The 23,789-nt window shown below is 51.3% G+C and overlaps 2 protein-coding genes across 11 annotated transcripts in view; one reads left to right on the top strand and one right to left on the bottom strand.

Annotated features, from left to right (window-relative positions):
• Positions 1-1,203: 1,203 nt before the first annotated feature.
• On the bottom strand, positions 1,204-23,789 carry LOC106737624 (gastrula zinc finger protein XlCGF57.1). 8 transcript variants are annotated; one of them, XM_059718917.1, is made up of 12 exons: positions 23,699-23,789; positions 20,908-21,048; positions 20,410-20,506; positions 19,337-19,426; positions 17,605-18,025; positions 16,186-16,367; positions 15,222-15,348; positions 12,770-12,886; positions 10,971-11,155; positions 9,466-9,592; positions 4,011-4,127; positions 1,204-3,021 (listed from the first exon to the last, which is right to left on the bottom strand). In XM_059718917.1, exons 6-12 carry the CDS (start codon positions 16,198-16,200, stop codon positions 1,748-1,750), a joined length of 1,962 nt encoding a protein of 653 aa, XP_059574900.1. In that variant the 5' UTR covers positions 16,201-16,367; positions 17,605-18,025; positions 19,337-19,426; positions 20,410-20,506; positions 20,908-21,048; positions 23,699-23,789; the 3' UTR covers positions 1,204-1,747. The 8 variants fall into 8 exon arrangements, with proteins under 8 accessions (XP_059574900.1, XP_059574895.1, XP_059574897.1 ...); XM_059718912.1 differs by having other exon boundaries at positions 16,186-18,025; XM_059718914.1 differs by having other exon boundaries at positions 1,204-3,018; positions 16,186-18,025.
• LOC102563382 (zinc finger and SCAN domain-containing protein 29) overlaps positions 23,693-23,789 on the top strand; it is a 31,466-nt gene continuing 31,369 nt past the window's right edge. For 2 of the 3 annotated variants that reach the window (XM_019485322.2, XM_059718887.1), the window contains exon 1: positions 23,701-23,778. The gene's annotated coding sequence lies outside the window, so the exon portion shown is untranslated. Of the gene's footprint in view, positions 23,779-23,789 lie in introns of all 3 variants that reach the window. The other variant, XM_059718888.1, reaches the window with a different exon arrangement.

Below are 23,789 nucleotides of genomic sequence, written 5' to 3'. Positions count from 1 at the left end.
AGCCCCCAAGAAATGCCAGGCCAGTTGCCGCCCCAGTGAAAGGCAGGGAAGGATGCCTAAACCCTAGCCTCCACCATCCGGTGGGTTTATAGTTAAGACTTGTAAGCCAGGCACATCTAGGCAGGCAGCTGAGCCTAAGGGGGTGGTGGGGATGGAGGATCCCAGAAAGCCTGGTCCTGGTGGGGGGCGGTGTGGAGTCCCAGAGAGATAGGAGTGGAGAAGTGGCCCGGAGATGGGCGTGTAGTGTGCAATAAGTATTTTGGAGCCAAAATACTTGTGTGCTTTATACTTAAACTATTTACTGGGTCAGGACTGGCCAGTGTTTACTAATGAATCATGGTACAAAAACGGTGGAGAACCACTGCCTTAGTGGATGGGGCTGTCTCTGCGGCAGAGAAAAAGCTGTTAGGAATGTAGCTAGAGTTGTTCCCCAGTGGAAGGATCTTTCTGGGACATAGCAAGAGCCCCAAAGATTGGGAGTATCTGCATGGATAAGTATACCAAGGGATCCAGGGAAATTACTGTGAGGAACTGCCTTGGAAAAGTGACAGAGGCAGCTGGTATCTAGAAGACACAGGCAGACTGGACTCCAAAGGGACATGGGCTCTAAATCTGCCTCCCCTGTTGACTTGGACTCTGCAAGTCCTGGCTGCCCTGGTCCTAGGGCCATGTCTACACTGTTCCAGATGACCAGCACATGAAGGCTGGCACTGGGGATGTGGGCTGTCTTGCTGCACTTCCCTTGGTGGCAGAGAGGAATGAAGGAACAGAGCTAGTTGGACCTCACTGGTGGGGCCATGGACACAGCAGGTGATATAATGACCCAGGACATGGTCTCCCAGACCCAGGAGTCATGGGGCTCATCCTGCCCAGCACCTACAGCTGGGGCTGGGTTGCAGAGGCTTTAAGGAGATTAGGAGAAGCCCAGGTGCATGGAATAAGAGTCCCTATGGAGTGAAATCTGGTTTGGGTTGGGACTAGGAAGGGGGATGGTCACTGTGGTGGTATCCCCATCGTGGGTGCCAGAGGCTATGTCTCCTTACAATGGTGAGAAAGTTAATTTCTGAATGCCCCACTCCACACACCCCCACAAAAGAAATAAAACTTGCTTGAAAGCCAGGCCTGTCCTGGCATGTAAAAATCAAAATAGTAAACTACAGAGGAAACCTGGGAGTTCCCCAAGACAAAGTGGTTGAGAACTGATTCAAAGATATTCCCTTTATTGAGTGTCTCATCCAAGCCGGTTCTCTTGCAGGAACAGGGGGACCTGCCTGGTTGATGTAGAACTAGACAAGATCATCAAGGACAGTAAAAAACAGAGGACAAGGGTGATATCCCAAACACCACAGGAAGGAAAAGGAAGAAACCACCTTGCTGCCACAGGTAGCAGTTTACAGAACTGGATGGTTCAAAAATGGACTTTTTTTTCAGGGCAACTTTGGTTTTGTCCCCCCAGTTTTTATCCTGTCTTCTACCTGGCTCCGTCACTTAGCTCTTACCTGTTGCCTTCTGTCCCAGCTGCTGCCAGAAACTACCACATCTCACACGGGGCAGCCAACATAAAAGCAGAAGGGAGCCGGGGCATTATAGTCCAGGGGCAGGATCCTCACTCCTGCATGCTCAGGGAGGATGAGGAAAAGTGCCCTCCAACTGGTGTGACAATCCTGCTCCCATGGATTTGCTGGTGCTTGCTCGGGGCATAACTCAGCCAGAAACACTTCTGGTGCTGAGTACCGTGGTACAGCTTCTACCCCTTGTGCACGCACAGGTGGTTCATGAGCGACGATCTCTTGGTGAAGGTCTTCCCACACTGGCTACAAGAGAAAGGCTTCTCCCCCGTGTGTACACACAGGTGATGTTTGAGGCTAGAGTTCTGAGAAAAGCTCTTCCCACACTGGCTGCAAGAGAAGGGCTTCTCCCCTGTGTGCACACGTATGTGACTGGTGAGATTGGAGCTCTGCATGAAGTTCTTCCCACACTGGCTGCAGGAGAAGCGTTTTTCACCCGTGTGCAGGCGCAGATGAATGCTGAGACTGAAGCTGTGAGTGTAGCTCTTCCCACACTGGCTGCAAAAGAATGGCTTCTTCCCTGTGTGCACGTTCAGGTGGTCTGTGAGCCTGGACTTCCTGTTAAAGCTCTTCCCGCACTGGCTGCAGGAGAAGGGTTTCTCCCCCGTGTGCACGAGCAGGTGATTGGTGAGTTTGGATCTGCTGGTGAAGCTCTTCCCACACTCACTACAGCAGAATGGCTTCTCACCCATGTGAACACGCAAGTGATACGCGAGCGTTGAGCTGTCACTGAAGCTCTTCTCACACTGAGTGCAAGAGAATGGCTTCTCCCCTGTGTGCACACGCATATGGCCATGTAGATGGTCCCGCCTGGTGAAGCTCTTTCCGCAGTCACAGCAGGAGTACAGTTTCTCCCCGGAGTGCACACGCAGGTGCCTGGTGAGTGTGTAGCTCTGCGTAAAGTTCTTCCCACACTGGCTGCAGGAGAAGGGTTTCTCCCCTGTGTGCACACGCAGGTGCTTAGTGAGTTTGGAGCTCTGGGTGAAGCTCTTCCCACACTGGCTGCAGGAGAAGGGTTTCTCCCCTGTGTGCACACGCAGGTGCTTGGTGAGTTTGGAGCTCTGGGTGAAGCTCTTCCCACACTGGCTGCAGGAGAAGGGTTTCTCCCCTGTGTGCACACACAGGTGCTTGGTGAGTTTGGAGCTCTGGGTGAAGCTCTTCCTATACTGGCTGCAGGAGACTTGCTTCTCCTCTGTGTGCATGTGCTGGTGCTGCATGAGCTTGGAGCTCTTGGTGAAACTCTTCCCACAGTGTAGGCAGTAGAATGGCTTCTCATCCACATGGACACAAGTATGGTTTTGGAGGTGATCCCATCTGGTGAAGCTCTTGCACTCGGTACAGCGGTACAGCTGCTCCCCTGAATGTACATCCTGATGCACTCGGAGTTTGCTTGGGGAGACAAAGCTCTCCCCACACTCCAGGCAGAGGTGTGTGCCCAGAGTCTCAGCATCTGCTGGGTAGAGATGGAAGTCCAGAGATTAGCCTCTGCCCAGTTAGCAAAAGGGAAGATCTGCTATTTCCCTGTGCTGGGATGTGCCCCAGAGTACAGCTGGGCCTCAATTACTCTGTAACAATAAGGGAACCAATTCTTTGTGGACTCTGGATCTCAAGTCTCACATCTTGTATCCTTAGCACCCCACTTATGGAGTAGAATGTGGGCTATTCTGCTGGAAACAAGGAGGTGCTTGTATCCCCCCAGACATGAAAGCCTGTGAACTCCAACTGCACCTAGTCGGCACTTCATGCAGATGGAGGGATTGATCAAATACTGCTGCTATTTTCTTAACTCTTCCAGAGGGGAAAAGTAGAATTAGAGTTCAGACTAAGCAAGGACTAGCAGTGGGTAACAGAACATCCGCCTCTCTACAGCCCAATCCTTCATAATCCCCACAGCGTTTCTGCCAACTCTGATAGCTGCCATGGGGTAAGTCAAACAAGATAGTTCCCTTCTTGCCCTGGTCCCAGCTGCCATGGGGCAATTCAATAGAGGGCATAATAGCGGCACAGCCACCTTGGGCTAGGCTATCAATTATTGTCATGCTGAGGGAAGATGGAAATTCAAGCTCATGGTACCCCAGGGATACTAGATTTGTGCCTCAAATCAAGAGAGCAGGCTAGGCTGTGTCCCTAGCATTTGTCCCCATGGGCAGCCCCTCCCTTCCATGACGGAAACCTTTGCTCAAATGCCACCTGAGAGGAGGATCTGATAGGGTTGAAGGTGGATTTCCTACATAAACAGCCCTAATTACAGGAAGAAGGGATCAGTTGTCTGTCCCTGCATCAGTGAATAGCAAGGAGTGGGCACACACAGCTGTTTAGACAACACAGATCTGGCCCAGCTGTGTGATGCCAAGACCTTGTGGCAGCAGCTCAAGGAAAGGGTTTAGGTTTCCAGCTCAGTTGAAGCGTGGGTGGAAGGGGCCAGGGACTGTTGAGACTCACCTGGGGAAAAGTCCTCAGACAATAAGCTTTCTCCAGCTTCCTCATCATCACAGACCCAGAGCTCCATCTCCCCTAGCTGCATGCGGCAGATTAAGTCTGGTGCAGGACCTTGCAATCCTGTGTCAGGGAGAGAATAGAGGATGGTTATTCCACCATCCAGTGCATAATTGGGAGTTGGAGAAACGATCCACTGGACTTAAACATTGTAATGGGACTCACAGGAAATGGAAAGGAGGACATGAACGATAAAAGAAAGGGCACTACAGGTAGTAGCCTTCAACAGATCATAGCTTCGGTCACCCAAGTAAGTGGAATGATGGCCATATGAAATATAAAGTATCATCCCCTCAAAAAGCTCACAGTGGCATCAAGGAAGGTGGGCTGAGATGCAGTGATTTGTGAGGTGTGAGGAGGAAGAAAAAGAATCCTCTCACAGATTTTCAAGATACTGATTTGAAAAGAAATACAGTGAACATACTCATGACCATCTATCCAACTGATCTTGTGAGAATAATTCCAGGAGAAAAAAAACAGAAATGGGTTTTTTCTCAATAAGGGTTTTCAGTGATGCCTCTTTGAAGTACAGAGTCAATGACAGACTGTTGCCAATGAAAGCTTATGTACGGGAGAAAAAGCAATCCATTTTGGTACTGCATAGAAAGGGATAGAGGTGCACCAATACACTGGTCCCATACAGGATCAACACCGATATAAGGAAAATGGACTATATCAGCAATCAGCTTTTTTTGACTGATGTGGCCGATAATGCCATGGGTAAATGCACCATGCATGTGAGCAGTCACAGCACAGCATGCAGGTGGCCAGGGGAGCAGCCAGATCCGGCTAGTAAGTCTGTTGTGTGGGAAGTGGGGGGCGCAGACTGAGGCCCCTGCAGTGAGGGAGGGAGTGGGGGTGGCTAGGGCAGGGGCAGGTGCTGCCCAGACGGGGCGAGGCGCAGGACGGAGCCATGAGTGGCTCATCTGGGGGATACAGGGGGTGGTTCCTACCATTACACCCCCCTTCCCCCTGGGAGGATATGGGGGGGTGTGCCCCTGGATCTGCACGTGGGGTGCGGAGGCTACAGTGAGTATTGGGGTGGGGCTACAGCCCAATGCCCCTCCTGTAGCTCCCTCCCAGCGCCACCACTGCCAGCCCCGAGTACAGCCCAGCCCAGCCCAGCCCCGCTCCAGAAAGAGCCCAGCACCCCCACCCAGCCCAGCCTGCAGCAGCAGTCCACCCTCACCCCGCACGCAGATCTGGGGGTACACACCTCCCATGCCCTCCTGGGGTGGTGGAGTGGTGGGAGCCATGCCTGCCTTGGCTCCTTCCTGCACCCACCCCTGCCACCTTCCTCACCATGGAGGCCTTGATCTGCTTCCCCCTTCCCCCACAACAGACTTACCAACCAGATGCTGCTCTCCATGCTGCCTGCCTGCATATCAGAATTAGATCGATACCGGCTGATATGGCTCATTAAAAATCGGCCATTGGTATCGGCCCAAAATTTCTCTATCAGTGCACCCCTAGAAAAGGATGTTGTTCTAACAACTGTAGAAGCAACTATAACAGCCTTTTCACCCAGTGGATGTATCCTTACAGGAAGTGATCCATACATGCATGTGTACTTAGGATACAGACTGATTTCTGCTCTGGATATAAATAAAAGAAAGCAGAAGGCACAGTTTTACAAAATGAGAAAGCCCATAGTATGGAACCGGTCAGCCCAGGTTCCCAGGAAAAACAGATGTTGCCGAACTGCCTGGCTCAGGGGGGAACCAGGAAATCCATAATCCAAAGCCAGGGAATCCACACCTCTTCGTTACCAGGGCACCCCAGTCTTTTCCTGCCTTCAGAGACATGTCCTTGGAATCTCCCCAGCCTCGAGTGGGGAACCCACTGTTTTCCCCATTTCTAGAGATCCCAGTGGTATGTCTCTGCAAGCAGACAAATCCTGCCTTTCTCCATGCACTGAGATATACCCCAAGAGTGTCCAGGAAGCTGGGCAGGTTCTCTAGGGTGTAACAGGGTAACTCTGCCCACCTCCCTGTCTGGGCAGTCTGCCCACCTACACTCACCTACCATGCCTCGATGTAAACCAAAAGTTGTTTACTTTTAAACAGGAGGCTGCTCATTTTAAAGTCTGATGCCAGCATGTATTACATGGCTCCAAACCTCCCCTTATACTGGGTCCCATGCCTCATAGATGGCATCCAAATTTTCCACTACTCCCCCAGCCCCTTTGCTCAGGCATCTTTGGCCTTTAACTCATGCCTGGACTTTTAACTCGTGCCCCTCACTGGCGCCCCTTACTCTAACTATACCAGTCAGCTTCTGTGCAGCCCTTTGGACCGCCTTCAGGCCCTACCCTACACTGCTGCCAGGTGTGGCTAGCATAGTCAGCGTCTTGTGCAGCCCTTCAGACTGCCTTAGGCCCTACTCTACACTGCTGCTGGCTGCCGCTACTCCAGACAGCTTATGTGCAGTACTTCAGGCCCTACTCTACACCGCCGCTGGGTCCCTATAACGCTACTCTGCCCCTTTGCTGGGGCCCCTTTGGGCCCCAGGCACCTGTCGACTTACCTGGACCCAGGTGGGCCTGGGCCTCTGCTGGCAGCCCCTCCGCAGTGGGTTTGGGTGGTTGTGCTCTTCTCTCAGGGTGCGCTCCCCTAGGCTTTCCCCTCCACAGGGTAACCCACAAGGCAGCGGGGGATGAGGCTTTCTGGCACCCCATCCTTGTCCTTCACTAGGAAGGGACAGGTGTGGCCTTCCTGGACACTGCCCTGCTGCAGCAGCCCTACCTCACCATCCAGCCCCAGAAGGGTGCAGTTTTAGGCCATGCCCCAGGACCAGGAACCTCCTGCCATCCCCATAGTTCCTGCCCTGTCCTCCGGGTGTTCCTGAGCAGCAGCTCCAACCAAGCGATGTTCTGCCTCCAGCGGCTTGCAGCAACTGCTGCTGGCTTTCCTGCTCAAGCTGCTCTTATGGCTAGCGGCTGAGCTCTCTTCCCCAGTCAGGCAGTCTCCTGGTGCCCACGTGACTCCTGATTGGGGAGCGCCACCATCTGCAGGCTGCCTCTGCTGTCTATCAGGCCCTTTGAGTGGCAGGCACCACAGGGCTTCCTACAAGCAGGCACCCAAAGGTGCCTTGCTATGCAGGGGCCCAAACCTGCCTGGAAATTCATGGGGTTTGCAGGATTGGGACCCTCAAGCCTCCGGAGCAGCTGGCTAGGGCAGCTGGAAAACACAGGAAGCTTTTGCACCACCAAGCAAACAGACCTCTGCTGTAATCAAGTGACACAATCTATTACCAGCACTATCGTGGCCATGAATTTTAGGTGTTTGTGGTGCAACAAAGGGCATGGAGGCCTTTTTGCTTCATCTTTGTGCCTCCATAAACATTTATTTTTGATGCAGAAGGGGACGGAAAGGCATCTTCTGTTTCCACGGTTTGAAAGCACTGAAATGTGCCCTGCATGCTGGGATTGTTATGTGTCTGGACCAAAAACAATCAGAAAAAGAGTGAGGAAGATGGAATAATTCCCCAAGGTACAGTTGCTGGCAAATGAATGAATTGAAGATGGTACAAACATGCTGGGACGGCAAAGAGAGATCATCTTGCAAAAAAATGGCTGGATATGGAAACAGCAGGGATTAGAGCAGGCGTGGGCAAAATATGGCCTGCAGGCTGCATCTGGCCCACGAGACCATTCTATCCGGCCCGCAGGGCCCCTAAAAATTTAGAAAATTAATATTTATCTGTCCTTGGTTCCTGTCAAAAATGACAGCAACCAAGGGCAGTAGGACCCAAGAGAAGCCTAGCAGGCTCCCACAACAGCAGGGGCTTCTGGCCTGGGAGCATGTGGCTGCACTGCGCCAGAACCGCACATAAGGGGGAAGGGTGGGCAAGGGCGCGGGAGGACCCCAGGCAGGGAAGGAGCCCAGAGAAAAGCTGAGCGCGGGGGCAGGTAGGAAAGGCAGCCCCTTGCCTGCCCCATGGCCAGCACCCTGTGCTGCAGCTGCTTGCAGCCCACCTGGGGCTGCCTGGGCCTGCTCTGGACAGCCCCATGCGGGCTGCAAGCAGCTGCAGCAGGAAGCGCTGGCCATGGGGCGGGGCCGCTTTTCCACCCCCCGCGCTCAGCTTTTCCCCGGGCTCCTTCCCTGCTCCCTCCCGGCGCGGAGGAAAGTGGCCCCTTGCCCACCCCCTGGCCTGCGCTCCCCGCTGCAGCTGCTTGCAGCCCGCGCAAGGCTGTTCTGAGCAGGCACAGGCAGCTCCACGCGGGCTGTGAGCGGCTGCAGCGTGGGGTGCCAGGCACGGGGTGGGGAGGGGCTGCTTTCCCCTGCCCCCCCCAGCACTACCTTGTAACCCAGCCCCACTGCCAGCCTGGGTCCTGTGCCAGCTCCGGGCTCGCCCGTCAGGGCTGCACGTGGCGACAGCAGCTGTGGCCCCCGATTGCTGCACTGGGCAGTGTTTGCCACAACCGCCTCTGGGCTGCCCAGCACGCGAGCTCCAGGCGGGCAGGAGCAGCCAACACTGCCCAGCGCAGCAAGCGGGGGGGCCGCAGCTGCTGCCGCCCTGCACAACCTCGACAGGCGAGCCCGGAGCCAGCATGGGGCCCAGGCTGGCAGCAGGGCTGGGTTACAAGCTGGTGCTGAGCGTGGGGAGGAAGTGACCCCTCGCTCACCCCGTGCCTGGCGCCCAATGCATGGGGCTGCTTGTGCTTGCTCCAGACAGCCCCGTGTGGGCTGCGAGCATCTGCAGCAGGGAGCGGCGGGCGAGGGGACACTTTTCCACATGCTCAGCACCAGCTTCTTCCCTGCCAGCGAGCAGGGGCTCGGGGCTGTGTGCTCCCCCAGCCTGTACCGCGTGGCTGGGGGGCACTGGGAGTGAGTGGGCGGGGAGCCAGCGGGAGCATGGGCCTGCACCAGTGTCCCAGAGCCAGTACTGGTGGGGCCCAGAGCAGGGTGGCAGGAGCGTGGGGTCTCAGCTGGCAGGGGCTCTATGGAGCCGGGCCAGCTCCCTCCTCTCCCTGCTGGTGCAGCACAGCCCGGCCCCACAGACCATTGCCAGCCTGTGCCCGGCTTTGGGCCCCACCAGTGCTAGTCCTGGGACATTGGTCCCAAGATGATGACCGGGGGCGGGGCACCTGTCAAGGGGCGGGGCTACCCACACGGCCCTTGACAGCCTGCCAAAACTGGGTAAGTGGCCCTCCGCCCGAAATAATTGCCCGCCCCTGGGTTAGAGGAAAGGAAAGACCCCAGGGAAGTCATTTGAAACAAACAGGGATATGAAAATGAAAGTGGACAAGAGGCCTGAGCAACAACACAGCAGTGGGCTGAAAGTGGATTTAAACCACCAGCCAAAATGCCTCAGGACACAAGGGTAAAGGAACAGGGAGAAGAGTGGGACATGTCTGATCTCACACAGATCTGGGGGGGAACGAGAAGCAGAACGTTACCCAGGGAAACAAGGGCTTGGTAATTCCTCAGCATCTGGTTCTGGTAAAGACCCTTGTCTCCAGCTTCCAGGAGCTCCCACTCCTCCCGCGTGAAAAACACAGCCACGTCCTCAAAGGCCTCCAGGATCTGCAGTCACAAGCATTACACCATCAGCATCTCCTCCCTCAGCCTCCTCAAACCTGAGTCCCTCATCTATCACAGGTGTTCCAGCAAAGGGCAGCATGGATACAGCTCTATTCACAGAGCAGTGCATTTGTCTACTTCAGCTCACATCACCCAGGGAGTTGGCACAGCTCTTCCCTCAGTCAGAATATGCTGTCCCTACCAGGGAGGCACTGACTTCCTAACAACACCAACAGAGACAGCAGTTCAGGCACCCTGAGTCTGCCCTGGGTAAGATGTTTTCACACCCGTGACTCACAGGGAGAATATCCTGCCTGGGAATGGGGACCTGGAGAATTCACCCTTCTCCACCAGACACCATGCTGGGTGTTGGTGGTGTCAGGATTCTTCATTTTTCCCCACAAAGCTCTGAGGTGGAGCTCTGCAGGCTCCAAATTGCAAGAAACTTCCTTCCCCACAAAACACAGGGAACCTCCCTGCTGATCTCCTACATGATTTGGGTCTGCTGCAGACATCCCTGTTCTGTCCGACCGTGGAGAGGAAATGAAGGGCAGAGGAAGGAGTAGAGCCAGGAAGGGGGAATGAGGATTCCCAACGGCCTGGGAGGGGATGAAGCAGGTAGGACTCAGTATAAACTCAGCCTGGAAGCAGGGGGAAGAGGGAGCTGTGGCATTCCAACACCATGCACAGAGATGAAGATATCACAGCTCCACAAAACACAAAGCGTCCATTTTCCTTGGGTACATGTCATGCCTGTGGACTTGGAAGAGGTCTTGCAGATATAAGCAACTCTGGGAATTTGTCTTTAATCCCAGACAGACACTGGTGTAAGGAGACCGGCATTTACTTCCCTTTCTGGCAGGTTGATCCTGAACTTTCCTCCAGGAGACAGGATCCTGCCCGGGCACTGGCTGGGCTGGAAGAACTCTGCTGGACTTAGGTGCAGACCCCTCCATACCTCTCGGGGGGGACCTGGTGGGCTCAGCTGAGAAGACCCTCACTCCGTGCTCCCTGATGGTGGCAGGGAGCCACAGAGTGCCCAGAGAGGCTCTCTCCTGGGACTCCTAGTCTTAAAATACTCTCTTGATGTACCCCTTAGAGGAAGCTGAAGCAGTTCTTCCAGAGACAGGGACTGCTGGACCCACAGATGCTGAGAGCAGCGTTTCTAGTCCCAGCCTCCCAGACTAGCTGTACTTGGCAGCAAGCTCCTGCTTCCCCTCAGACCCTTCCTGCTAGCTCAGTTTGACTGCAGCTACTCTTGCTGGTATAGCTTCCTCTTGTGGCTCTTAAGGTCTCTCAGCTCCTCTGGCTCTTCCCTGCACCTGCAACTCTTGCCAGGCTTTTCCCTGGATCCACACTCATACCCCACTGCACCACGTACCTTGCTCACGGCCACGTTTTCTCTCTGCTGTGAACATTTGCCCTGCTTCTCATGAATTTGGCCTGGCTCAGGTGTCAGGGGTTCCTTCTCCCCAAATCTTCCTGGGAATAGCCTCAGCAGCTCCAGGTTTCCAGGCTCGTCCTCAGGAGGCTGCTCCTCAGCTGAGCTCAGGGTCCCTGCACCTGCTGGGAAAGGAAGAGCATCTGCAGGTTGTAGCCTCACTGGAATGTAGATTAACATTTAGAGGCTGCTCGCACAAGGGTTTTGCTAAACATTGGCCAGAGTAGGCTTGATCAGTGAACTTGAACAATGCCTGCACTCCTCCCATAAACAAACCTTTGCATGTGGGCCAGAGGATGGTAGGGGGAGACTTCTGTGAAAGGTGGAGAATAGTCCAATACCAGGATGATAAGGCTAAAATGGAAACCAACAGAGCAGGATGTGCAGCAAGCCCACTGTAGAGGACAGCTCGAGATAGTCAAGATATTGGTGGAATGTAACGCATAATGTGTTTTGACCACTGTGTTAACGGAGAATTAGAAGTGAAGGGATCTTTGTATTGGCCTAGGGGTGCCTGCATGGTGTTGTGCCAATGCCTTGTCATGGGCATAGGTGCATTACTACCTTTTCAGTCAAACCACAAATGTGTTAGGGCCATGTTTTGTAGACAATAAACCTAGCCAATCCTCTTTCACTAAACCGAGGCTGTGGTCATTCTTTAAGACCAATTTGGTGTTGGGATATCCTGCAGTCCCTGAGACTTTAGTTTGTACCACACGTTCAAATTCAAGGTTGAGAGAAACCAGCTATAACGTTGTTACACATTTTGAAGCACTAACTATGTAGCTGGTTGGGTCTATTTTATAGCTGAATGTATATTTTTATGTTATGGCGATTCCTCTGCACATGTGGTTGATCCAGATTTATTGTTTAATTAGTCAGTGAACTGTGTGATAATTACTTTACACATATGGCCAGTCTAAATTTATTGCACAGTAACTATGGTAATATATTTAAAAAATATGGTAATATATATAAAGTACAGCAGTGGCCTTCAACACAGAAAACACATCAATAACACCTGACTAACAGGAGTAGTCCTTGGAATAGCCAGGTATTGTCAGCGTGAAAAGAATGGTTCCTAGATGACTGCAGGTACAATTAAAACTACACCATTCTCATAAGCAGATAATGGAAAAAGAAATGTAAGTAGGGCTGGAAGGGACCTCCACAGCGCATCTAATCCAAACTCCTACTTAAGACACAGTAGGTGCATCTACACAAGATACTTATTGTGCATTAGCCTAATAACACTGCTCAGTACTGTGGCAGTCAACAACTGTGCTAATAGCCTACTGCTCAGTGTTATCAGGCTAATGAGCAGTAAGCATAATAACATAAATGTGCTCCAGTGCTACTGTACAGTAACTCTAGTTACTAAGCATAGAGTTAGTACTTCATTAAGCATGTACTAAACTAAATGTGCAGTAATTAAGACACAATAATGAATGTGAAGATGTGCCCAGTCATCCCTATCCAAACCATCCCAGACAAGTCCCTGCCTAACCTATCCCCCTAAAGGTACACAATCACCCTGTTGTACAACTACTGTCCCTGCATCACTGAAATGCAGGAAGTGGGCACACAAGTCTCTCAACAACGCAGATCTGACTAAGCCCTGTGATGCCAGGACCTTGTGGCAACACAAGGCAACTGTTCAGGTTTCCAGTTCCTCCGGAGTATTGAGAGGTTCTCAGTTGAAGTGTGGGTGGAAGGGGTCAGGGACTGTCAAGACTCACCTGGGGAGAAGTCCTCAGACAATGAGCTTTCTCCAGCTTCCTCATCATCACAGACCCAGAGCTCCATCTCCCCTAGCTGCATGCGGCAGATTAAGTCTGGTGCAGGACCTTGCAATCCTGTGTCAGGGAGAGTATAGAGGATGGTTATTCCACCATCCAGTATGTAATTGGGAGTTGGAGAAAAGATCCAGTGGACTTAAACATTTGAATGGGACTCGCAGGAGATGGAAAGGACATGAACAATAAAAGAAAGGTCACTATAGGTAGAAGCTTTCAACAGATCGTGGCTTTGGTCACCCAAGTAAGTGGAATGATGCTCGTATGAAATATAAAATATCAACCCCTCATAAAGCTCACAGTGGCATCAAGGAAGGTGGGCTGAGATGCAGTGATTTGTGAGGTGTAAGGAGAAAGAAAAAGAATGCTTATAGATTTTCAAGATACTGTTTTGAAAAGAGAGACCGTGAACATACACATGACAATATATTCAACTGGTCTTATTAGAATAATTCCAGGAGAAAAAAAACCCAGAAATGGGTTTAGTCTCAATAAAGGTTTTCAGTGATACGTCTTTGAAGTGAAGAGTCAATGACAAACCGATGACAATGAAAACTTGCATATGGGAGAAAAAAGTAATTCCTGTTTGCACTGCACAGAAAAGGATGATGTTCTAACAATGGCAGGCAACTATCCCAGTCTTTTCACCCAGTGGGTGGATCCTTATAGGAGGTGCTCCATAGATTTAGGTGTACTTAGGATACAAACTGTTTCTGTTGTAGATGTGGATGAAAGAAGGAAGAAAGCACATTTTTACAGAATGAGAAAGCCCATAGTATGACACTGGTCAACCCATTTTCCCAGGAAAAGGATAATGATTAAATCACCCCCACAAGAGATGGTCATTCAGTAAAAATAGGTTGCAGAATGGCTAGAAGTAGAGCCAAACCAAACTCAAAGCCCGATACCTTGTGAGGGCAACATGGTCCCAAACACTATCATATTTCCTGACTTTCTGCTATGCCAAAAGATAAAATAAAGAAAGGGAATATCAGGGAAAGGAAGAAATGGTGGAATTTAGCTTAAACAGAAAGCTTGGGCTTTGTAACAAAAGTTGACCAGCAGTCTTACAATATAGAGAGCTTATGCAGATTCAGTTTAGGATTCAGGGAAGGTAGCTTTCTTTATAGCTGCTGAAGATGTATTCGGTGAAACCCAAGCGCATAAGAAACACCAGATGGGAAATGGAGGTTTGAAGTAAATAGAAACAGGAATGGGTGTGGAGCAAGTCCTTTATGCAGAAAAGCCAGGTGCTATTAAATGCCGGTACAAGAGAAGCAGCACTGAAAGGCTTGTACGAAACACGAGAGGGCATTGGTGACATGTAGGGGGTGCACACGGGTGCACGTGCACCCCCTGGAAGCACCAGCTGCGAAACCAGAAGTGCCCCCGCCCAGTTGGCGATCTGGTGCCCCCAGACTCAGAAGGCATCAGTCGCCCATGCAGAGGGGATAAAAAAACAAATTGATATGCTGGCTTAAGACCATAATGATGAAACAAAAGACTTGGGTAATGTTGTATCCAATACTATTAGTGATTAGAAAAGGGGATTAGCATGTGCCCTAAAAGAAATCTTGTATTTTGAGACTCTGTAGAAAGTAGAAAGTCCTAGAGACTGTTTACATCCCGTGACACTGGTCGTGAAGTTGAAATTCTAGGTGACACTGCAAAGGAAACAAGGAAAGTAGTATGTAAACTGAAACAAAGAGTGAGAGAGAGACAGAGAGAGAGAGAAAAAAAGAGAGAAAAAGAACAAAAAAGAAAGAAAAGAAATTAAATAGCAAGATAAAAAACTTGAAATGGAAGTTGACTAAATATAATATGACTTTTATCTTTGTAACAGAAAGAGGGTAACTACCAAAGTTCCAATGACAGCAGAATAAAAATGACCAGGCCACTCATGCCAACTTTCTTTAAAAAAGATACTTAGGAGGTGAAAAGTAGCTTTCACCTGAGCTCTGCACTCAGCCTTTAAGCACAAGAATTGGGGGGGGCACCAAAGAAGATCTTAAATGATCTGTACCAGGGGTCATGTGATTTTTGCAAAGAGACTTCCCAAAACAAAGAGCAATTCTAGCAGAAAAAGAAAACATTATAGAATGGCAAAGCAAGCTGTGGTCCATGGTGATGAGGATGCTAGAAAGAAATGTGTGAGAGAACTTACAAGGGCTCCTCATTAAAAGTACCCGCGTTCAGTCATGTGCACGAGTGTCACTAGAGAAGCTGAGGAAATGGAAAAGCCATGGGTTGCAACAGCAACTGCTGCTAATACTTCTATTGCTTACTACCCAGCATAAGTTAAAAAGGAAGAGTAAGGGGATTCAAGGTACAAACAGATGTTGCCAAACAGTTTGGCACAGTGGAGCTGGGGGGGGAACAAGAACCAGAACATTACCTAGGGAAACAAGGGCTTGGTAATTCCTCAGCATCTGGTCCTGGTAAAGACCCTTGTCTCCAGCTTCCAGCAGCTCCCACTCCTTCCGTGTAAAATACACGGCCACGTCCTCAAAGGCCTCTGGGAGCTGCAGTCACAAGCATTACACCATCAGCATGCCCCAGCCTTCTCAAACCTGAGTCTTAGCCGTCAGCTGTCACAGGTGCTACAGCAAAGGATAGCGTGGATACAGCTCTACGGACAAAGCAGTGCATTTGTCTGCTTTAGCTCACATTATCCAGGGAATCAGCACAGCTACTCCCTCTGCATATGCTATGCCAAAAACAGAGGCACTGCCACCACTGCCACTGTATTAACACCAGCAGAGACTACAGTCCAGACACCCTAAGTCTGCCCTGGGGAAGCTGTTTTCATGGCAGTGACTCATAGGGAGAATGGCATGCCTGGGTGGGGGACCCTGGGAATGCACCCTTCTCCACCAGACACCAGCCAGCAAACACTGGGTGTTGGTGGTGTCAGGAATCTCTTTTTGCCCATGAGTGGGGAGCTCTGCAGGCTCCAAATCCCAGGTTAACCACCCCCCGCCATAAAACACAGAGAACCTTGCTGCTGATCTCCTACATGATCTGGGTCTGCTAGACATCCCTGTTCTGTCTGGCCGCGGAGAGGAAATGAAGGGCAGGGGAAGGAGTAGAGCCAGGAAGGGGGAATGAGGATTCCCAATGGCCTGGGACCCACAGATGCTGAGACCAACACTTCTTGTCCCAGCCTATCTGTACTTGGCAGCAAGCTCCTGCTTCCCCTCAGGCCCTCCCTGCAGGCTCAGTTTGAATGCAGCCACTCTTGCTGGTAAGACTTCCTCTTGTGGCTTGAGGTTTCCGAGCTCCTCTGGCTCTTTCCTACATGCCCAACTCTTGCCAAGCTTTGCCCTGGCTCCATGCCCAAGCCCCACTGCAGTATGTACCTTGCTCACAGCCATGTTCTCTCCCTGCTGTGGGTGCCTGCCCTGCTTCTTATGCACTTGGCCCAGCTCAGGTGTCAGGGGTCCCCTCTCCCCAGATCTTCCTGGGAATGGCCTCAGCAGCTCCAGGGTTACAGGCCTGTCCTTAGGAGGTTGCTCCTCAGCTGTGCGCAGGGTCCCTGCATCTGGTGGGAGAGGAAGAGCACCCGCAGGTTGTCGCCTCACTGGAACATTGATCAACATTTATATGCTGCGTACACAAAGGCTTTGCTAAACATTAGCCAGAGTAGGCTTGATTAGTGAACCTGAACAATACCTGCACTCCTCCCATAAACAAAACTTGGTATGTGGGCCAAAGGATGGTAGGGGGAGACTTCTGTGGAGAATAGTCCAATACCGGGATGTAAAGGTTGGAACAGAAACCCACCGAGCAGGATGTGGAGCAAGCCCATTGCACAGGATATCTCAAGATAGTAAAGATACTGGTGGAATGTAACAAGTAACGTGTTTTGACTACTGTATTAAAGGAGAATTAGAAGAGAAGGGAGCTTTGTATTGGCCTAGGGGAGCCTGCATGTTGTGTGGTAATGTCTTGCAATGGTACATTACTACCTTTTCAGTCAGATCATGGCTGTGTTAGGGCCACGCCTTGTAGACTAGAGAATAAACCTGGCTGAACCTTTTCCACTGAACCGAGCCTGTGGTCATTCTTTAGGACACAACTGGTGTGGTATCTCCTGACGGCGACTTTTTGCTAGCAGCACACCTTGAGAGTTCAGACCCTGCCACACATACAAATTCTAGCTGGAAAGAAACCAGCTATAAAGTTTTATACATTTTCAAGCACTAACCTTGTAGCTGGTTGGCTCTTTTTATAGCTGGATGGACATTTCTATGGCATGATATTTACTTTGCATGTGTGGCCAATGAAAATACAGTAAAAGCTGTGTTATCAAGCACTTTATTAACCAGCATGCTCTATTAACTGGCATGCCAGTTGGTGCGGCAAAAGCGAAACCGGAAGTCCCACTTCCGGTTTCACTGAGTCCCACTTCACCAACTTCAGGCCACAGCCCGGGGCAAAGCAGTGTGCGTGGGGCCCCCCTCCCTGTCTCCCAGCACAATGACACCAGGGAATGAAAGCCTGGAGCACTGGACGCAGTGGAAGGGGCGGCAGCCCAACCAGGCAAAGATGCATGTCAGGTAACCAGCATATTTGGTTATCCGGCACCCCCCATTCCCCATGGGTGCCAGATAACAGAGCTTCTGCTGTATATTGTGTGATTATCCAGTGAATTCTGTGATTATTATATTGCATGTTGTGGCTGGTCTGAATTGTTTGCGTGACTGATTAATAAATTATAAAATATATGTAATGTGTGGCAGGGTGTGGCGGGGATGCTGCCATGAATCAAAACTTACCTTTGCTGCTGGAGCGACAAGAAAAGCAGCTGCTGCTGAGTGCTGCGGAAGATCAAAACCCCCCCACTGGCACCACAGATGGGAGGAGAACGGCAGCTGCAGAACACCACCAGGGATCAGGTACGTGCCCCAGAACTGGCATGGACACGTTTTGTAGCTGTGTGCCAATGCCAGTTTGCCAACCAGTCCTCAGAAAGCGGGATAAGAGCCCCACTGACCCGCATTCAGGGAGGACCGGAAATGACGTTTCCTGAGCGCCCGGCGTGGTATGAAACAGACAATTGCCCCGGTAGGGGTGAGTGGTGGCAACCCCAAGAAGCGGGATGCCCTGCTAAGGCTAGCTTGGAGGAGCCAGGGTACTTATCTCTCTTCAGACTGTGGATCCTGAATGACACTGGCAAAGACAGGGACAGTGGTGAACCTATAGAGAGGGAAAAAGGAGAAAGGATACAAAAGCTGTGAGTAGCCCCTGGAGGGGAGAGAGAGTGCCATGAGAGAAGGTACCCCCAGGGTGAACACCATAAGGAATCAGGCCAATGGGAGGCCTAGCAAAAGGACAGTACATCACCCAAACTGGGACTAAGATTAGATAAGAGCCAAAGGCCCAGCCGTGGCAAATTGACTTTGCTTTAGCCTTGGCCAAGGACTAACAACTTCACTGGCTGGCGCAAGGCAGGAGTGTAGGGGAGGTGGAGCCCCGAGACAACGACCTAAGCAAGAGACCAAAGAGGCAACCAGGAGAAGCTGGATTGGAGAACTCCCTCCCAGAAATAATCCATAACATCAAAGATGTGGCAGGCGAGAACCTCTGGAGACCCTTTTAGGAAATCTTGCTGGAGGGCAAGCTGTCAACCCAAAAGGAGACAGCTGCATCCGAACGGCCTGAAAAGGCAAAGCGTTCAAGCGAACATCATGGGCGATTACACAGGGGCTTTCAACACCGATAAGACGACAATAACACCCAACGAGGACAGGGATGATGACACAGGTTAGCCCTAGTGCTACTGCCAAAAGCACAGTGCTGCTAGTTCCCCTGTGTTGGTGTGTACCTAAGTCAACTCCCAGGCCTCAATGCATGGGAGAGGAGAGAGATGGAATAGTCAAAGTCCCACAGGTCTTCTAAGGGCCCTGCTACATGTTTCATATATAATGCAATTAACTGGTGAATCATGCAATAAATTGAAGTCGGCTACTCATACACAGTAAGACCAGCCACAAGAGGAAAGTGATTATCACACCAGTAACTGTTGAATGTGCAATAAATTCAGACCAGCCACATGTGCAAAGTCATTATCAAGTAATAAAAATGAGTACCCTGCTATCAAGAGAGCCATCCAGCTATAAAGTTAGTGCTTCAAAATGTGTAACATTTCATTACTGGTTTCTATCCAGCTTTCATTTGAACTTGTAGCAGGGCCTTTCTAATAGACCTCCATGAAGGTTGAAATGAGCCCCAGTGACACTGCCTTTGCTCAGAGTGGTAAGCACAGACATAACTCCTTGCAGGAGATGCAACAGGGACCCTGGTGCCGAGTCAAGATCCACACTGTAGAGGACGAGAAGGGAACCAACAGGTCCACTTGCTCCAGGGGCTGAGGATGGCTTTTAGGTGGATGCTAGGAGAACAGGCAACTAGCTGACTTGACCCCCAGCAATACACTTGAGCAAACAAGTTTTCTCCTGACAGGCAGTGCCTCCTGCTGCTGGAAAAGGCAGAACTGCTGCCTCTTACCTGCCCCTAGTGAAGAGCCTTGTTTGGGTCAGCAGCCCAAGGAGCTTTCATCTGTTAACAAGTCCCAGGTCTCCTCTGCATCAGGAGACTCTGCAGCAGGACAGAGGCATGGGGTTAAATGTAAATTAAAACCAGTCCAAAGTCACTAGGAAAACGCACTGCCCAGATACCCACACCAGTCCATTCTTAGGCACAGAGGGCTCGTGGCAGGCAAGACAGAGGAGTGACCGGGACTCCGGCATTGACAATGACCACAGTAGCACTTAATGTAACCACAAAAAAACTGCCAGCGTCTGCTCCCAGAAGGCTTTGCATAGCCCCCAAGTTTGCTAAAAGGCCACTAGCTGGTTAAAGCTGCACAAAGCCACTGCAAGTTCTGTCCAAGTGGAAATGTTGCTAAGGCCAGGCGAGAAGACAATGTGCAGAAAGCGGGAGAAGCATGATAATGAAAGCCTACCGGTCTGGGTGTATTTATGAAGACAGGATTTAAAAAAAAACAACCCCAACGGTGAAAACTCAATAATGCAAATACTTTATTTTAAAGGGCCAGAAGCAGTAGCAATCTTCATGCAGAAAATGATAAATAGGTAAGTAACAGAAGGCATAAAACAGTTCGGAAAAAAAGGAGCACTGGCCTACTAGACAGCTGGGCTGCTAGACAATGCCCCTGAACATCCCAGAGGGACCCTGGACTGTCTAATCAACAGGACAGGGAGCAAGAGTTGCTGGCAAGGTAACGAATGTATTTCCAGGTATGGGAATGCACATCGGATGCTGAATAAACATACATGAGTGCAGAGAAAACTCCTGCCTCTGGAGCATTCTCTCTCTCACCAACCCACTGGTTCCCCAGTCCCAGGTTTCAAAATAACACGATGGGGATAAAGGATCTTCCTACTGGGTGCTGCTATCAGATCTGAGCTGCCTGGGGACATAGATCACCCCATAGATCACCCTGTCACCCCATAGATTACAGCGAGAGATTCCAGCCCCTCGCTCCAGGGGCTGAACAGCCAGGCAGGAGCCAGCATCCGGGTCCCTCAGCACCTCAACCCAGGCCCCTGGCATGTTACCTGGTCGTCTTCTCTGTCTCCCCCGAGCCTGGGCCTGTGCTCTCGCTTTCCCACTGCTCACACGGAGCCTTTTGGCAGCGTCTGGGCTGCTGGCTGCCTGCGGGAAGGAGACAAGGGGGTTTAATCATGTGAAGAGGGAGCCAGACCACAACCCAGTGCCACGGATCTAATACCCCAGCACCCTCTGGCCTCACCTGCTCTGAGGGGCCACGTGGGGGTCCTGCCCTGCCCTGACACAGGGCGTGGGGAGTGGGAGAAATCCTGGAGCACCCCTCCAAGGAGACCCTGCAGCCCCCGAGTGGTCCCAGCTGCTGGTGCCCCTCCCCACAACCCTGCTGGTGCCCTTCACTCCCGATCTGTAGTCCCCTGGCCCCCCAAGCCTGCTGGTGCCCCACACTCCTGACTTGCTGCCAATGCCCCTTCCCCTCCACCCCGGTGCCCCTCACTCTCAACCCACAGCCCCTGCCCCCACAGCCTTGCTGCAGCCCCTTCACTCACTGGTTAGAGCTGACCAGGTTTCATACATTCTGCTCTTCCCGTTCCTCCAGCCTCAAGCTTCCTCTTCCGTCTTCCCTTGCCCTGAGGGTTCCTGGGAGCTGCAGTCCAAATCCAGCTCTGCAGACTGCCCCCTCGTTCCTCCTGTTGTTACACACACATAATAATCCAAAAATGTTGTTTGATTCATTAGAAGCTTACGTCTGATTCGTAAAACAAAATTAGCCTTTCTCAGCATGTTGAGAGCGCATCCAGCACTTCCCTCGCATTTATGTCCCTGAGCAGAGAAACAGTTAGCTGTGCTAGTCTGAAATTCGGTAGAAGGCAGGGTAGATTTGCATGCTATAAACTTAGGTACCTGCACAGGGTGTTTATAAAGTCCTTGTGCAACTTCAAACTCTAATAGCTTTGGTTGCACACATGATAGAAGCAAACTATAAATGGCAATTGAAAGCACAATTCGTTAAGTTTTAACACAAGACAGCTCAAATGTCTAAACTTCAACATAAGCACAATCTTTCATGATACAGCATTCAATCTGATCTTCCAACTCATAGAAAACATTTTCTGGTTGCTACCGAGTGATTTCATGAATCACACTTGCGATCCTTACACTATGCTAACCGCCCCCCCCCCCCGCCCCCCTTAATGAATTATGCTTTCCATTGCCCTTTACAGTTTGCTTCTATCATTGGTATATCCAAAGTTATTAAAGTTGCACAAGAACTTTATAAACAACCTGTATATCTCTACCTACATAGAAAGGGAAAGAGCACAAGAGTGAGGGTCACAGGCTCTGAATCAGACCTTCCCAGACCTGAAATGCTGGAGGCTGCAAGTGGGAGAGGAACAGTGGAGAAAATCCTTCCAGCATCCCTTCTGCTGTGATGTAACACAGGCTTTTTGATATGCCTGTGTGACATGGGCCAAAGCCCACCAAGTAGAGCTACAAGGCCCCCTTGGCGATGGGGCCTCTAAGGGCACATCACTGATCTCTTGGGACAACAAAAAAATCAAAACAGGGATGGGAGTGAAGGTCACAGGATTCAAAAGAGTGCACCGAGAGGGGGGACACTGAGCAAAGCACACTGCCAGGGCCCACCTGCCCTCGAATGAATCCAAGGAGCCAGCAGACATGCCATGGCCAGAGGCCTATTTAATTCATAGTAGAGTTATGGACCTTAGGCCCAGAAAGCAACAATTAGTACTGTATGTATATACATATGTATACCTCTACACACACACCTATATACCACACACACTCAGACATCTACACGCACATATATACACTGAAAATCACCTCCTCAGAGGCTGTGAAAGGAGATGGTGAAGCGGTTTGTGCCCACCACAGTTTGTGCTACACATATACACACACATATACACACATGTACGTATGCAACTACACGTATACACACTTTATAACATAGCAAATTTTGTGTATGCACACACACACAATACACACGCACACATAGATGAGTATGTATACATATACGTTCGTGTGCACATGTAGGTGTGTGTACCTTCTATATATATAAAGGGCTTAGTTTGTCTGTCCATAATAGTCTTTAAATGCGAATAGCTTGAAAACTGTAAGAGACTGAACATTTGTGTCTTCAGAGAAATTTCTTTGCTAAACCTTAGCGTTTGTTTAGTGGCCATGTCAGGATGATCCCAACTTCCAGAACTGGGGAGAAAGTCAGGGTCAACGTTGTTTCTGCTGAGCTCCTCCCGGGAGGGCGCCGGGAGCCTGGTGCAGTGGGGAGGGCAGAGAGAGGGGCCAGCTGCGGAAAAGCAGGAGCCGGGCAGAGGTGCAAGGCAGCAGGCGAGCAGCCGCGGCCCGTCCTGAGCACCGAGCAGGGAAGGAGGTGCCCGGGGGCGGCGCAGAGGAAGCAGGCGGCAGTTGTGAGGTGCGGCGCTCGCTTGCCCCTGCCCCTGCCCCTGCCCACCGAACAGGTGCTCAGGTGGCGGCCGGGGGCAGCACGGGTGGGCGCGCACCCAGCCCGCTGCATGAGAGCCAGCGCAGGAAGGGACTGGTATCGCAAATGTCCAGCCTCTTTTATTGAAGTGTTATAAATATTTATTTAAAAAACATAAAAAGTAATATCTGTTTGTTTTTGTTATTTGAAACTCACCTGTCATTCTTGACAGGCGATTCCCGTGTGTGTGTGTGTGTGTGTGTGTGTGTGTGTGCGCGCGCATGCACGCACCATGCTATGTTATAAAGTGTGTGTATGTGTGTAGGTATACGCATGTGTATGCATGCACGTGTGTGTATATATATATATGTGTGTGTTCACATGTGTATGTGTATGCATGCGCATGGATACGTGTGCGCACCTAGAGCAGGGGGCTGGACCTGATGATCATACGTGTATATATGTGTATGTATGCATGTACATGCATATGCATGTGTATGTATGCACCCACACGTGTGTGTATACGTGTGTGTACACACATGCACATGTAAACATGCGTGTGCGCGCACAGGGTCTATATGCACGTGTGTCTGTGTGTAGCACAAACTTTGGGGGGGTTGAAGCTGCTTCCCCGGTGCCTTTTCCAGCACCTGAGGAGGGAGCTTCACTCACGGGAGCTGGAGCACGAGACGTGTGTGCATGCCCGTGCACGCGCGCGCGCACACACTCGCACTCGCGCGGGGCCAGGCCGCGGGGGGGGGGGGGGGTTACCCTCTGCTGCAGCCGCCGCCGCGGGGCTGGTGCCGGGGTTCCGCCCCCCCCGTAACCCCTTCCCTGCCGGGGGGGGCAGCGCATCCCCCCCCTCGAGCGCCTCTTACCTGCGCTCCAGCCTCCGCCTCCTCTTCCCACAATGCACCGCGCCGCCCCCCCCTCCCCGGAGCAGGGAGCGCAGGGCGAGGTGAGCGAGGC

The sequence above is a fragment of the Alligator mississippiensis genome, chromosome 15, assembly GCF_030867095.1.
Source record: "Alligator mississippiensis isolate rAllMis1 chromosome 15, rAllMis1, whole genome shotgun sequence".
In the NCBI taxonomy this organism is placed as follows: domain Eukaryota; kingdom Metazoa; phylum Chordata; order Crocodylia; family Alligatoridae; genus Alligator; species Alligator mississippiensis.
The sequence above is the reverse complement of the archived record's forward strand: the minus strand, read 5'-3'. Positions and strand labels throughout refer to the sequence as shown.

Bases quoted from the DNA above. Each gene is read 5' to 3' on its own strand.
- LOC106737624 (XM_059718912.1), bottom strand. From the start codon at position 16,425: ATGTTGATCAATGTTCCAGTGAGGCGACAACCTGCGGGTGCTCTTCCT. The intron at 11,156-12,769 runs GTGAGTCTTGAC...TTCCTTTCCCAG, and splicing joins GTCTGAGGACTTCTCCCCAG to CAGGTGCAGGGACCCTGAGC. The intron at 9,593-10,970 runs GTACGTGGTGCA...TTGTGACTGCAG, and splicing joins AAAACGTGGCCGTGAGCAAG to ATCCTGGAGGCCTTTGAGGA.